The 14,396-nt window shown below is 38.8% G+C and overlaps 1 protein-coding gene across 1 annotated transcript in view; it reads right to left on the minus strand.

Annotated features, from left to right (window-relative positions):
• Positions 1 to 14,396, minus strand: part of LOC125453253 (DNA-binding protein RFX8-like) — an 86,526-nt gene that overhangs the window by 23,064 nt on the left and 49,066 nt on the right. Inside the window, exons 7-8 of the mRNA XM_059646965.1 lie at positions 13,183 to 13,241; positions 8,632 to 8,788 (exon numbers count right to left, since the gene is read on the minus strand). Coding sequence (XP_059502948.1) covers positions 8,632 to 8,788; positions 13,183 to 13,241 — 216 coding nt within the window. The remainder of the gene's footprint in view (positions 1 to 8,631; positions 8,789 to 13,182; positions 13,242 to 14,396) is intronic.

Raw genomic sequence — 14,396 nt, forward strand, 5'->3', positions numbered from 1 at the left:
AGCATTATTATCTACATTCTGTTTTCCGTGGTTCTACAGTCATTATCTTCTATCTATAAACTCAGCTGAAGAAGGTATAAATAGAGGTAATGGCTTAAACAGTCTTCAATCATTGGGAATTTCAGGGTAAAAATGTCCATTTTACAAAATATATAATAATGTTACATCCACTCAACATTTTTCATACTTTGTAGAAATCACATCAAATCATATCCGACTATTGCTACCACATTTCTTTGAACATGAGTTTGAAGAAAACTCTTACACTTAAAATCATAAACTACACTAATATTCTTAGTTACACTCATAAAAGTATTAATTCCATTGAACCTAACTCATTTAATGTTTACCTATTCAATGTTTGCTATTTTCTAATCACACCTTTGTAGTAGGCAGGACTTGAACCCACACTTTCTGGGTCAAAGATAAGTTCATTACGACTGAGCCACTAGAGCTGTCCTAATCAATTTTATGCCAACTATGAATAATGAAATGTAACTTGTGTCTGAAGAAATTTTGGAAATATATCAGAGTTAGTTTATGAATTATGTTTGAAAACTTGCTAAAAACTCCCAAATTTAGACCCAACTTTTATCAGTCATTTAAATTGTTTGGTAAATCTATAATGCATATAACCTATATTTACAAATTAATATTGCATCTTTATATCCATAACAAGTTCATGGAGCTGCCTTGGTAGGTAGTTGCATATCCTGTACAATGCTAAATGACACTGATCAGAAAGATTCCAGTTTCAGTTCTTATTTTGCACTGTTAATAAATGTTGCATTTATGTATGATGTTTAAGAGATTTATTACAGATAGAAAACTGGTATAGTATCAGAATAAAATATTGTGTAAAAAAGCAAAAATAAACAAAAAAGTGCTATGAACTTCAAAGTGACGAATGTAACAAACTGAAAGATCACATTGTTGGAGATGATGATATTCTTCTAAAGTTACAGCTAAATAAGAAAGAAAGTTGGGTAGACAGAAGGAAACTTTTCTGATCATCTTGTCTGTACGGGCTCTCTGCAAGAACAACTCAGGTAGAGTCCTAGAGTCACAGATTCATACAGCATGGAATTGCTGCATTTTCACAGTTTGCCTTTCCTGTCAGATAATTTCTTTCTGAAAACCACAATTAAATCTGCATCCACCATACTCTCAAATAATATATTCCAGGTTCTAGCTATTCATTATTTAAACATGTCTTTCCTCAGGTCACCTCCAGTTCTTTTATTAATTACTTTAAATCAGTGTCCTCCGAGAATAGATACTCCTGATTAATTAAATATAAACTTTGTGGCTGAAGAGATCAAAGGATTTGGGGAGAAAACAGGAACAGAATACAGGATAATAAAATGTGAGGCTGGATGAACACAGCAGGCCCAGCAGCATCGCAGGAGCACAAAAGCTGACGTTTTGGGCCTAGACCCTTCATCAGAGGATACAGAGTTAGATCTCTGCTGTGAACCAAAGAAATAGCAGAGCAGTCTCAAAGGGCTCAATGGCCTACTTCTGTTCCTATTTTCTGTTTCTAAGTTATCCACTCTACCCTTCATAATTATAAAAATATCAATTAAATCTCCTCTCAGCCTAGGTTGTTAGTTACACATATCTGCTGGGACAGACTTGAAATTTCACTGAATGCACTGGTGTCCTTTCAAATTACCAAAAATCGTTCGATTTTTCAGCTTTTCCCATTTTTGGACAACCTGGAGAATAGACATTACCCTGGCCTCTGATTGTCAGGCAAAAGAATCCTCACCATCTTGGTATTGATTTATTTATACACATTAGGCATGGAGAACTTGAAAACTCTCCAGCAAATTTGATAATTTAGGTGCCTGGGATGCTGATTATGTCCAGTCTCCAGTGCTGAGACTGTACATTTGCAAAGTGCCAGTTCAGAGGTGACATTGTGGTCTGGGGGCGTGGACCCAGACCTTGAATACTGTCCAGCTGCCCTACTAGCCTCATGCATGTTTATCACTAGTGGCGATCGAGGGGCTAAAGGTGTGCACCCAAGACAATGAATACTCATGCTCTGTAGCATTGCCACAAACAGATGACATTTGCCTTTATTGAGGATGGCAATTCTTTTGGAGCCCTGGGTCATTTGGTTGCATCAAATAATTGTTTACAAACTAGCATTAGTAAAACTTACTGCCAGTCACCGTTGCAGCAACTACCAGCCCAGAGTGAAATGCTGGGGTGGCAGTGTAGCTCGGCCACAGAGAGGGTAAAGGTGGCCCTCTGTCTCATCCTCTCATCCTCTAAATGCAAACAGTGGGTTGCTCCTGACCTACTGCAGTCTGAAGTCCACCAGTCTCTTGAGACAGACGGAACCATTCACAATGTAAACAGAAACAACTCTCACACCCCACCAAAAAGCTCTCTCCGCTACAAGTTGAAGCCACGGAAGGTATAAAAATAATCTGTCTGGCAGTGTTTGGGTCTGTACCAAGGGGCAGTGTGTCCTAGTTTTGACATTTGAAAATCTGGTCATCTTATCCCAATCTAGTCTAAAGACAATAGGCCTAGCTTCATCAATATATCCTTATAACTCAATTTTATCATCACAGAAACATACTTATATTTTTTTCCTACATTCTCTCCAATGCCAAAAGCTTCAAGAATGTAAAGGAGTATGTTATAACAAATAAAGTGCGGGGCTGTCAATGTAGTTTAGGTCTCTGGCGTCATGGAATTGGGAATCAAAGTCAGTGGAAAAGAACTGACAGGGAGCAATATCAGGCAAGGCCCAGAATAGGTAAGTTTCCTTCTAGAAGAGAAGCAACAAGTCTTTAATCTTGGGTCAGATGAAGATTGACTGCCCTATACGTGACTCTTGATGTAACAAGTACACTGGGCTAATGTTTGTGACTTCCACTCAGCAACTTGGATAGCAAGTTCATACCGATGTTTTACAACAGGGGTCCACCTGAGTAACCAAGCATGGATTATGACATGAATACCTTTGAAAAATACCAGTCTGATTTGCAGTATTAAAGCTGTTTGAGGTAATTTGGCATCATTTCAGCTCCTGAGCAACTTGTCAGCATCACTTTTATTTCTCAAACTTCATCAGGTACCTAAGATATGCCCTCAGGTGAATTGATGCCAAATAATAATATTTAAATTAGGTCACCCTGCCTTGACCATGGATAATTCAGCATTGTCAAAGCTGAGAAGGGAAGTGGAATCTACTTGATCTGGTAGGCATAGAAGATTTCATGGCATTATTTCAAAGGAGATCAGGGGACTTATCCCTGGTTTCCTGGTCAATAGATATTCCTCAATTAACACATGAACAGATTATGTTGCCACTATCAATTACTGTTTGCAAGTTTACTAAATGCAAGTTGACTACCACACTTACTGCATCACAACTGTAGCTGCACTTCAAAAGTGTTTGATTGGCTGTAAAACATTTTTGAGTTGTCTAGTGGCCAAGACAAGCGCTTTTAATGTGCAAGTCTTTCTTTTCTCTTCTTCAGTTGACAAAGTTCCCTCTAGGAATGGTGAGGTTTAAATGAATTGCTAAGCTGCTTTATTTCATACTAGTTTGGGCATTCAGAGTCATTCTTTTGATAAATTGGGAAGGGGGAAAGTACAACAAGACGTTAGTGTCCTTGTATACCTGTTTTGAAAGTAAGCTTGTGGGTGTAGCAGGCAAATGGTACATTGGCCTTCATAGGGACAGGATTCAAGTACAGGAACAGGGTGATCTTACTGCAATTGTGCAAGGCCTTGGTGAGAGTACACTTAGGGTACTGTGCATAGTTTTGGACTTCTTAACTGAGGAAAGATGTTCTGGCTATGGAGGGAGTGCAATGAGCATGTGCCAGATTAATTTTTGAGATGGCAGGACTGATGTATGAGAGATACTGGACAGTGAGGACTATATCCATTGTGGCTGAGAAGAATGATCTCATATTTTATGGAAACCTATAATGTTCTAACAGGGTAAATGCATGAAACTGTCATGACATGGGAGTTCAAAATCAGCGGTCACAGTCTAAGGATACAGAGTAGGCCAATTAAGTAAGTCCATAAGATCACGTGGAGTAGGAACAGGAGTCGGCCCTTTGACCGCTCGATTCTGCTCCACCATTCAATGTTGGCTGACCCAACATTCCTGAGGTCCACTTTGCCGCCTTTCCCCCACAACTGTTGATTCCCTTACTGATCAACAATCTACCTCAGCCTGAAATATACACAAGAATTCTGAGCCCACAGCTCTCTGTGGCAAGGAGTCGCAATCCTCCGACAGAAGAAATTCCAACTTATCTCAGTCTTACATTGGTGCCCCTTTATTCTGAGACTATGCCTTCTGTTTATAGACTCTTCTGTGAGGGGAAACATCTTCTCAGGATTTATCCTCTTAAGAATCCTGTATGTTTCGTTGAGATCACCCAAACTCAAGTGAGTTGAGTTGAATTCTAATCTGTTTAGCTTTTGCTCATAAGACAAACCTTCCACACTAGGGATCATCCGACTAAGCCTTGTCTGAATTGCCTCCAATGAAATGATATCTTTCATTAAATAAGGGGACCAAAATTGCTCACAGATGTGGTTTTACCAGCACTTTGTACAGTTACGGTTAGACTGCACCTGTATGCTAACGTCCTGTGTTTTATATACAAGTACCCCCAAGTGCTTTTGTGTTACAGGTTTCTGCAATTTTTTTCTAATTAAATACCACTCTGTTCTTTTTCTCCCCCTTCCAAATTCAACAACTTTATATTTCCCCACATTATAGTCCATTTGCCATCTTTTTGCTCACTAACCTAACACATCAACATTTGTCTGTAAACTTATTGTATCCCCTTCACAGCTTGCCCTTCCACCTATTTTTGTGTCATCTGAAAATTTGGCGATAGTACATTCGCTTCCTTCCTCAAGGTCATTAATATATATTGTAAACAGTTGTGGTTCCAACACTGATTCCTGTGGAACTCTGCTGGTAGCAGGTTTCCAATCTGAAAAAACCTCTTGCCCCTATTCAGAGATAATAAGAACTGTCGATGCTGGAGTCAGAGATAACACAGTGTGGAGCTGGAGGAGCAAGTAGGCAAGCAGAATCAGAGGAACAGGAAAGTTGACGTTTTAGGTTGGGAAGGGAGGGGAAGGGAGCTCTGAAATAAATGGAGACAGGAGGGGTGGGGCTGGAGAAGGTAGGTGGGATGGTGATAGGTGAATGTAGGTAGGGAGTGGTGGGGATTGGTCAGTGAGGTGTGAGGAGCAAATAGGTGGGACCGAAGATGGCAGGCAGTTTCAGGGCTGAAGAGATTACCAGAGGGTTGCAGTGGGAGAGAGAACTACTGAGGTCTTTCCGGAGGGAGGAGGATAACTTCTTCAAGGTCAGCATCCCTAGAAGAGGCTTCACAGTGGGGTTATAACACACTCAGAGATAGTAAGAACTGCCGATGCTGGAGTCAGAGATGACACAGTGTGGAGCTGAAGGAGCACAGCAGGATAGGCATCTTGCCGCTATTCATTATTTCTTGCCCATTGCCAGATTTTTTATACATACGAATATACTATTCCAACATCATGGAGTCTTATCTTATGACTTAACCTTTTATAAGATACCTTATTGAATGCCTTCTCTAAGTCCAAATGAACACATTGACTGGTTCCCCTGTATCTACTCTGGTTATGATTTCCTCAAAAAAGTCTAATAAATTTGTCAGACATTATTTTCCTTTCATGAAGCCATGCTGATTCTGGTTGAGTTGATTATAATTTTTTAAAATGATCTGCTAATACTTCCTCAATGGCTGATTCCAACATTTTCCAATAATTGACATTAAGCTAATCGGCCTACCCACTTTTTGCCTCACTTTTTGAATAAGGGTGTCACATTGACAGTTTTCCAATTCTCTGGTATTTTTCCAGAATCCAAGCATTTTTAGAAAATTACAATGAATGCATTCACTATCTCTGTAGCAATTCTTTTAGGATCCTTGGATGCAAGCTGTCAAGGCCAAGGGACTTAGCGGTCTTTAGCTCCAATGGTTTATTTAATACTATTTCTCTAGTGATGGTAATGGTGTTGGTACTTGATTCCTCCCTCCATTCTTCGGTAGTAGTGGGAAGTATCCATTTAACTCCTCTGCTATATCTTTGCTTCTGAGAACTTTCTCCTGAGATTTATATTTTAAGGGGCCTATAATTTTAACCTTCCTTTCTTTTTATATATTTAAAGAAGCTCTTACTGTCACTTATTGTTAAGTTTGTTCACCCAGAGAGTATTGAGCCTGTGGATTCTCAGTCATAGGAAGCAGTTGAGACCAATACATTGAGTGTTTTCAAGAATGAGTTAGGTATAGGGCTGAAGGGATCAAAGGGTATATGGAGAATACAGGAACAGGGTATTGACTTGGAAAACCAACCATGATCATACTGATGAGAGATAATGGGAACTGCAGATGCTGGAGAATCCAAGATAATAAAATGTGAGGCTGGATGAACACAGCAGGCCAAGTAGCATCTCAGGAGCACAAAAGCTGATGAAGGGTCTAGGCCTGAAACGTCAGCTTTCGTGCTCCTGAGATGCTGCTGGGCCTGCTGTGTTCATCCAGCCTCACATTTTATTACCATGATCATATTGATGTTGGTGCAGGCTCGAAGGGCGAAATGGCCTAACTCTGGCTCCTATTTTCTCTGTTTCTCTGATCAAATTCAATTCTTGCGTTTGGCAAAATTTACTTAATGGAATGATACAAATGCAGAGCATGCCACAATACCATCCACCACTGATTTATTGCATCCGCAGTTGTTTCGGTTTTTATACCGTCCACCAATGATCTTGTAAGAGGTATTCAAACTGTTTCACCTGGATTTTTGAAAACTGAACCTGCCTCATCATCATCATCATCATCATCATTGGTGGTCCCTTCCAGACATGGATGACTCTCTTCCAGTCTCAAGGTGAGTCCACAGGTGGCTGTACAGACTGATGCAGCTTCTGCAGGCTCTGTTACACTTGGGGCAGAAGGTGGTCGCAGGAAAGGGTAGGTGGGACATTGGCAGCATGCTCCTTATGTTGATTTTGCCTAGCTTCCACATTTTCTCAATGGCACGTCTTGAGGTTCTCGATGCCTTCCTGGATGCCCCATTTCCAGTTTGAACAGCCTTGGGTCAGTGATTCCCAGGTGTCCATAGGGTGGGGCTGGGGGTTGTGGGTGGTCTTATGTTGGTCATGTGGATGATATGTCCATACTATCACAGTTGTTCAAGGGTGGTCAGTGCCTCAATGCTGGAGATTTTGGCCTAGTCAAGGTCTCTGGTGTTAGTGTGTCCTTCTTCCCAGGATTCGCATAGGCAACGTTGTTAGTACTGCTCCAGTGTGCTGAGATGTCTGCTGTAGATGGTCCATGTTTCAGAGCTATGTAGGAGGGCAGGAACCACTACAACTCTGTAAAGTATGATCTTTGTATTAGATCTGATGTTGTTCTTGAACGCCCGTTTCCTCAGGTGGCTGAAGACTGTGCTAGCACACTTTCAAGATGGTAACAGTAACCTGGCCTACATCCACCCAAGCACACAACTGCCTGCCTGCTCTCCCTCCCTTACCTTCCTTCATATTCTGCTCAGCCTGTCCTGCTCACACACAGTTCCAGGGACCAAGGCCTGAGTATCGTTCTTACGGTTTCCTGGCTGCTGCCAAACTGGGTCTTCTGGCACTCAGAACAGGACCTAACAGTGGCTGCTCAGCCTACAGGCTGCTTGCCTGCTGAAGCTCCTATCTCTCCTATAGCTGCAGTGAGATTTTCACAACACTCCCCTGTCCAGCTCAGTGTTTATATAACTCCCCCAGAAATTTTATAACAAAATCCCTAGCCCAGTGTTTTTATAACCACCAGTAATTTTATAACAACCTCCCCAGCCCAGGGTTTTTATAACCCCCAATAATTTTATAACAACATCCCCAGCCCACTAATTTTGAAAGCACTCACAACATTTAGCATAACCTGAACTATGCATGTGGGTGTTGACCAGACTAACTGCTAATCGAACTATTTTATACTTTAAATTAGCTTTACATAGTTCAACAGAATTCCATCTATGGTAAGAATGTTTTGTTAGAGAAGTTTGATATGAGCGAACGCCTCCGTTATTATTTCTGACCATTCTGGGTATAATTATCCATGTCTGGTTCTCATACCATTTTTGCAATTTATGACCTCCTTTATTAAACTCATGCAAATTCACTGCGTGTTTTAGAGCATGTCAATGCAAAACACCCTTTTATTTCCCACGGAAAAGCGATAAAACAGTGAAATGTGAGAAATGTGTTAAAGTTTGATGCAAGCCTATTTATGACTGTTTTGAAATAGCACCCAAGGGAATTTTATCTCATTAATTTGAAACTAAAGGTGGAAGTCATCAATTCTATTTATTTTCTTAAATAAAATCAATATAGACTTAATTTTGCTCTTTTAATAGAATTTATTATCATACAATCACTGTATACTCACAATAATGATATTGTGTAACTACTATGAGCTGCGAAAAATTTCACTTGTACATTCTATAATTGCCTTTCTGCCATAAGCAGATTTATATAATTATATATAGAAACCTCCTTGAGGAATCAAGCAAAAACAATGTACTTACATTTCCATTCAAAACTACAGCCTATTTCGTCCAGTGAACAGTTGAATGATTTTGTGGATTTGCTGGGGATATTCAACAGTCCCTGACTTATAATAGCACGCAGGTCAGTTCTTAGGGTGCTGATCATTCTATGATTATTCAAAACTATATGCATGCTCTAAAATAGAAAACAATTCATGAATATATTTAAAATGAAAACAAGGAGAATTACTACACATGATGCGTATAATTTTATTTGCTGTTGTACTTTTGATCACTAATATTGATTCTTTCAAAGTTTCAAGTGACGGTTAAGTCAATATGGCATGCAGAATCAGTTAGCTTGATATCTGGGAAGAATTCATCTTCATGGTCTTGTCCAAAATGGGGTGGGATGGAAATAGAGAATGTCTTGAATATTGAGCACTAAAGCCTACTGTTCATTGGCTGAATGAAATTTCACTCTCTGTTAGGATTGTCAGTCCTGTCCACCATTCCAGCAGGTTATTGCTCATTGCCTGTAATTTCTGGTAGATTTTCCAACTCCCTCTCATTGCATTTTCCAAAATTTGAATGTGGTGTTGGCAGTAGATTTTTCAAAGCAGCGTGGGATACTCAGAGCAGATGACTGTTGTAGTAATCTCCGCAAGGGTCACCAGACCCGAAACGTTAACTCTGTTTTTTCCTTCAGAGATGCTGCCCCAGTCCTGCTGAACTTTTCCAGAAAATTTGTTTTTGCTCCTAATTTACAGTGTCCACAGTTCTTTCGGTTTTATTGTGTAGTAATTCCTCGATAGTTCATACTTACATGATAAGGCCTTGGTGTCAGGCCTTGTTTCGAATTTTGAGGTCTTTCTTTTGAATCCCTCATTGGTATATGTTGTAATACATGGGCATAGATCAAGGAATGGCCAGCTCCAATGAAACAGAGAATAAGGATAGAGACGAAGAGAATAAGGATAAATTGATAATTTTTGGGTTGGCAAGCTGCAATATGTGAAGTGCCACAAGCGTCAGTGCTGGGGCCTCAATCCTATTTATAATCCGTACAACATAAAGTGTTTTGATTCATTTGTGGAGTGGCTATCACTGGCTGGCCAGCATTTATTGCCCATCCCTATTTGCCCTTGAGAAAGTGGTGGTGAGCTGCCTTCTTGAAGCGTTCCAATCCATATGCTGTGGGTTGACCCACAACACTGTTAGGGAGGGAATTCCAGGACTTTAACCCAGTGACAGTGAAGGAACAGCACTATATTTCCAAGTTTGGATGGACAGTAACTTGAAGGGGAACTTGCAGGTGGTGGTATTATATACCATCTCTATAATTAATCGAGATGAATGTCATATATGAATGAAGATGAACAAATGATTGCTAAGATTTTTGATGACTCAAAGATAGGTAGGAGGATGGCGAATACATTTACAAAGGGACTTAGGTTAAGTGAGTGGGCAAAAAGTTAGCGCATGATGTCTAATGTGGGAAAATTATAAACAGTTCCACTTTGGACAGGAAGAGTGAAAAGCAGTAAACCATTTAAGTGGAAACATATTACATAATTCTGTGGTATGAGGGATATTAGTGTCCTGCTGCATGAATCATAGCAAGTAATTAGGAAGGCAAATCAAATATTATCATTTATTGCAAAGGGAATGGATTATAAAAGGAGGGAAATTTTCTACAATTGTGTATGGTATTGGTTAGGCTACATCTGCAATTCCAGTTACAGCTTTGGCTTGTTAAAGGACATAATAGCATTAGAAGCTGTTCAGAAAAGATTGACTCATTTGATTCCTCGGATGGAAGAATTATCTTATGAGGAAAGATTAGACAATTTGGGTCTGCATGGATTGATGTTTAGTAGATTGAGAAGTGATCTTATTGAAAAATGTGAGATCCTGAGGGGAATTGACAGAGTGGATATTGAGAGGATGTTTCCCTTCTGGGAAAGACTAGAACAAGGGTTTAAAAGTTAAAACACTTTAAAAGTAAGGTGTCTCCTATTTGCAATGAAAATTAGAAGATTTATTTTCTCTCTTGATCTGGGGAATTCTCTTATTCATAGAGAGCAGTGGCAGTGGGGATATTGAAAGTTCTAGCGGCTGAGTTAGGTAAATTCTTGATTGACAAGGGAGCCAAAGGATATAGAGGATAGTTAGGAAAGTGGAGTTGAGGCCACAATCAGATCACCACGATCTCATTGAATTGTGAAACAGCTTGATGGACCAAATAGCCTATACCTGTCCCTATTTTGTATGTTTGTATGTACAGTCCCGCCAAAATTGTTCCCAAAACAGAAAAATCCACACCTCAATGTTATCATAATTTTGCATAAAATTAGTTAGATTAATCATAGACGATTTCAGTCAGCTCTGAACTTTAACCTCAGTTACAATTCAAACTAAACCAGCAGCAAAGTAAGATATATAATAATTTGTGTTCTTCAGACTGTCTGGAACTTCACAATTGTCATATGTTCAACCACCACTAACCTCTGGAAATAAATACCGGTAGAAAGTAAAAATAAATATTCTATACTGATGAATTCCCTTAAAATTAAACATACTGGGGCTAGACTGGATATTCTCTGACAATAGGCACAGGATTCATAATGCATGATTAACTCACTGATTGATTGCAATGCAGGCAGCATGTCAATTTTGAATGACCTCTGTGTCTAGACAATGCTTTAACAATACTGTTGATTGGCTAGAAGCATAAGGCGTGTGACTACCACCACTTAAAGTTAATCTGTACTGCTTAAAGGGGAGTTGTATTGCAGCTGGAACAGAACAGAAAGTGGCAACTGTAGTCAATAAGAATCTAGTCTGAGAAAGAGTGAGAGCTAGTGAAACAGACATAGTGGGCTTTAGTTTTTTCAGAAATCTCACTGGAGACCTTGATGGAGGAAGTGATGAAGACTAGAGATGTCTTCTGTGTAGAAGGGAAGGAGGCTCTCCATGCACACAGTGCAAAGGCAGTTAGAGCAGATAACCATGGAATCAATGTCAGGAATCAAGACGTGAACAGTTTGAGATAGCATTTCAGGAGCTCAAAGACGTCACACAGGTTGTCAAGGTGAGTCAATGCACCTTTAAGTACCATTTTTTACAAAATATACTATAGCCTCAGCCATTGCCCAAATCATTTGGCCTGATGCTTCTGAGCTGGTTCTCCATTGACAACAACATAGCTGTGCCATTTCCTCATATTCTCCCATAGCCCTGATTACCAAATAATTCTCTATTGAAAGCCTCAATTAAACCTGCCTCCAACATTCTGTCAGGCAGTGCATCTAGATACTGACCAGCCTCTATGTGAAAAAAATGTTTTCCTTCATGTTGACATCTCAACTTTTGCCAAACACCTTAAATCCATGCCATCTTGTCCTTGAGCCTTCCACAAATAGGAACAGATCCACAAAATTAATATTTTGCTCTGGTTTTCACAGTGGAGGGCACTAGTACCATCCTAATAGGAACAGGTAATGCAGACTATGGTGTAAAAAAGGCAAAACTTAAAACAATCATGATCACTAGGGAAAATGTATGAGCAAACTATTGGGACTGAAGGCAGACAAGTCCTCAGAGCCTGCTGGCTACGTCCTAAGATCTTAAAGGAAGTTTCAGCAAAGATAAACCATTGGATATAAATTCCAAAATTCCACGGAAGCAACAAATGCTCCAGTGGATTGGAAAGATGCTGATATAATGCCCTTATTCAAAAGACAAGGGGGTGAGTAGAAAGTAGGGAATTATAAAACAGTTGGTTTGACATGTGTCATTGGGAAATTTTCAGAATCCATTATTACGGAAGTAATAACAGGATATTGGGAAAGTCAAAACAATCTGTTAGAGTCAACATTAATTCATGAAGGGTAAATGATATCTTACTAACTTTCTAAACTTCTTCAAAGATGTAACAAGCAATATGGATAACGGAGATCCTATAGATGCAGTATGTCTAGACTTCCAGAAGGCATTTGATAATGTGCCATACAAAGGGTGGAATGTAAAGCATTAACAGTAAAGATGTAAATGACATCTTCAGTAATGTCAGATCATATACCACTAGAGGCTTCGGAGAAGATTCCAAATGGTTGTTTGTGTTGAGCTCTTCATTAGCTTACTTGTATATAGTTAAGAAATGTTGTCAAGTTCTTAACAACCTCTTAAATACATCCTAGGAGCACTTATGAGCTTATTTCAGCCCTGACAGGCTTCTTTTGTTTGGCCTGTACATGAAAAACCCATCTCAATGCAACAGTAGGAAACACGACCTAATTCCCCACTCACTAAACAAGGAGTGAAGATCTATGGTGCACTTTGGGATGCTTTTGTAAGGCTACCAGTGTTAGAAATTGGACAGCTATTTATCTGTTTGCTCAAAGTTAGCAGATAACATTTGTAAATTAGAAGGAAGAAGAAAATGTCATAAAAAAGCAAGAGATCAAATTGTATTAAATGACTACCATGACAGGAAACTGATTTTATATCTAACCTTTCAACTTACAGGAATTTTATATTTAACATATCTATACTGATATAATGTTTTCTGTATCGTATGAAGCTTACCTTTGCTAGATTACAAATACAAGTTCTTCTTCTCAGTCTATTGACAAACATATTTGCTGCTGAGATATTTATAAAAGTTATGTTAGATAAATATTTGCATACAAAATAAAAAATAAATACATCATTCATAGAGAAATGGAAACACAGGTACTTCATCAGAGTGCAACAAAATAAGATAATGCTTGCAATTCTTCACATAACATGCCAGTGTACCAGAGTGTTAGGATATAATATAGCATTGTTTCACGTTATCAATTTCAAGTATTAGACTTTGTAATGTCATTCTAGACCACCTTTTTGTACCCATGAATATTTTAAGACATTCTGAAATCATTGATGAATGCAGTACTTAATGACAGACTGCGATATTGTGATTAATATTAGTTCGTAAAAGACCACCAGGGGTCATTGGTGAGATTGGTAGTTATTAATAGACCGCACTACCTTAACATGTGTGAATTGCATGTTCAATTTTACAGAATATGGTACTAAACCACAAATATTGGATAAGACTGTGGCTAAAAATTTTTTAAAAACCAAGCCTCAAAAACAAACTTTACACACAGATAAGGTAAAAACAGTAAATTTCTTTTCGACCTTTTGAGAACAACTACAGCATTTTTGTACTGGAAGTAAGTTGTCATAAATTAAAACTTTGCATGACTATGTTTTTTTTATTTAAATTAGCATTCATTTATTGCTGTGACCAATGGAAATACATGGTCTTTATTTTGTACATTGATGTATTTTATGGATGGGGTCGAAAATAATCAGCATTCACTTGGACATTAATAATTCCTGAGAACGGTATGATTGACCTCATTTTTTTTCAAGATAAACTCTTATGCTGGTTGTAACAAACTTTAAATTTAACCAGATCAGTAATATGGCCAAATAAATCGATCTCAGGCTATATCAAGCTCAGCATTAAGAACAAGTGAATCAGATGTCTTTTTAGTAATAACTAGTTTATTGTCAAGACAAATGTATTCAAACAATTCTGCAAAGATTATTGGCAAATAGTGAAATAAAATCTACACACACACAAATCCTGAGGAGAAACAAACAAAACAAATGTGGCTGTTAACTCTAAAATATTTTGGTCAAGTAGTGAGAAAAGGATAAATCATAAGTGTCACAAGTGATGACCCCAAAGTTATTCTGCACACACATGAGATCACAAACAGGATATCCCACTGTCTACCTGTACTCAT

Source organism: Stegostoma tigrinum, chromosome 6 (genome assembly GCF_030684315.1).
Source record: "Stegostoma tigrinum isolate sSteTig4 chromosome 6, sSteTig4.hap1, whole genome shotgun sequence".
Lineage (NCBI taxonomy): Eukaryota > Metazoa > Chordata > Chondrichthyes > Orectolobiformes > Stegostomatidae > Stegostoma > Stegostoma tigrinum.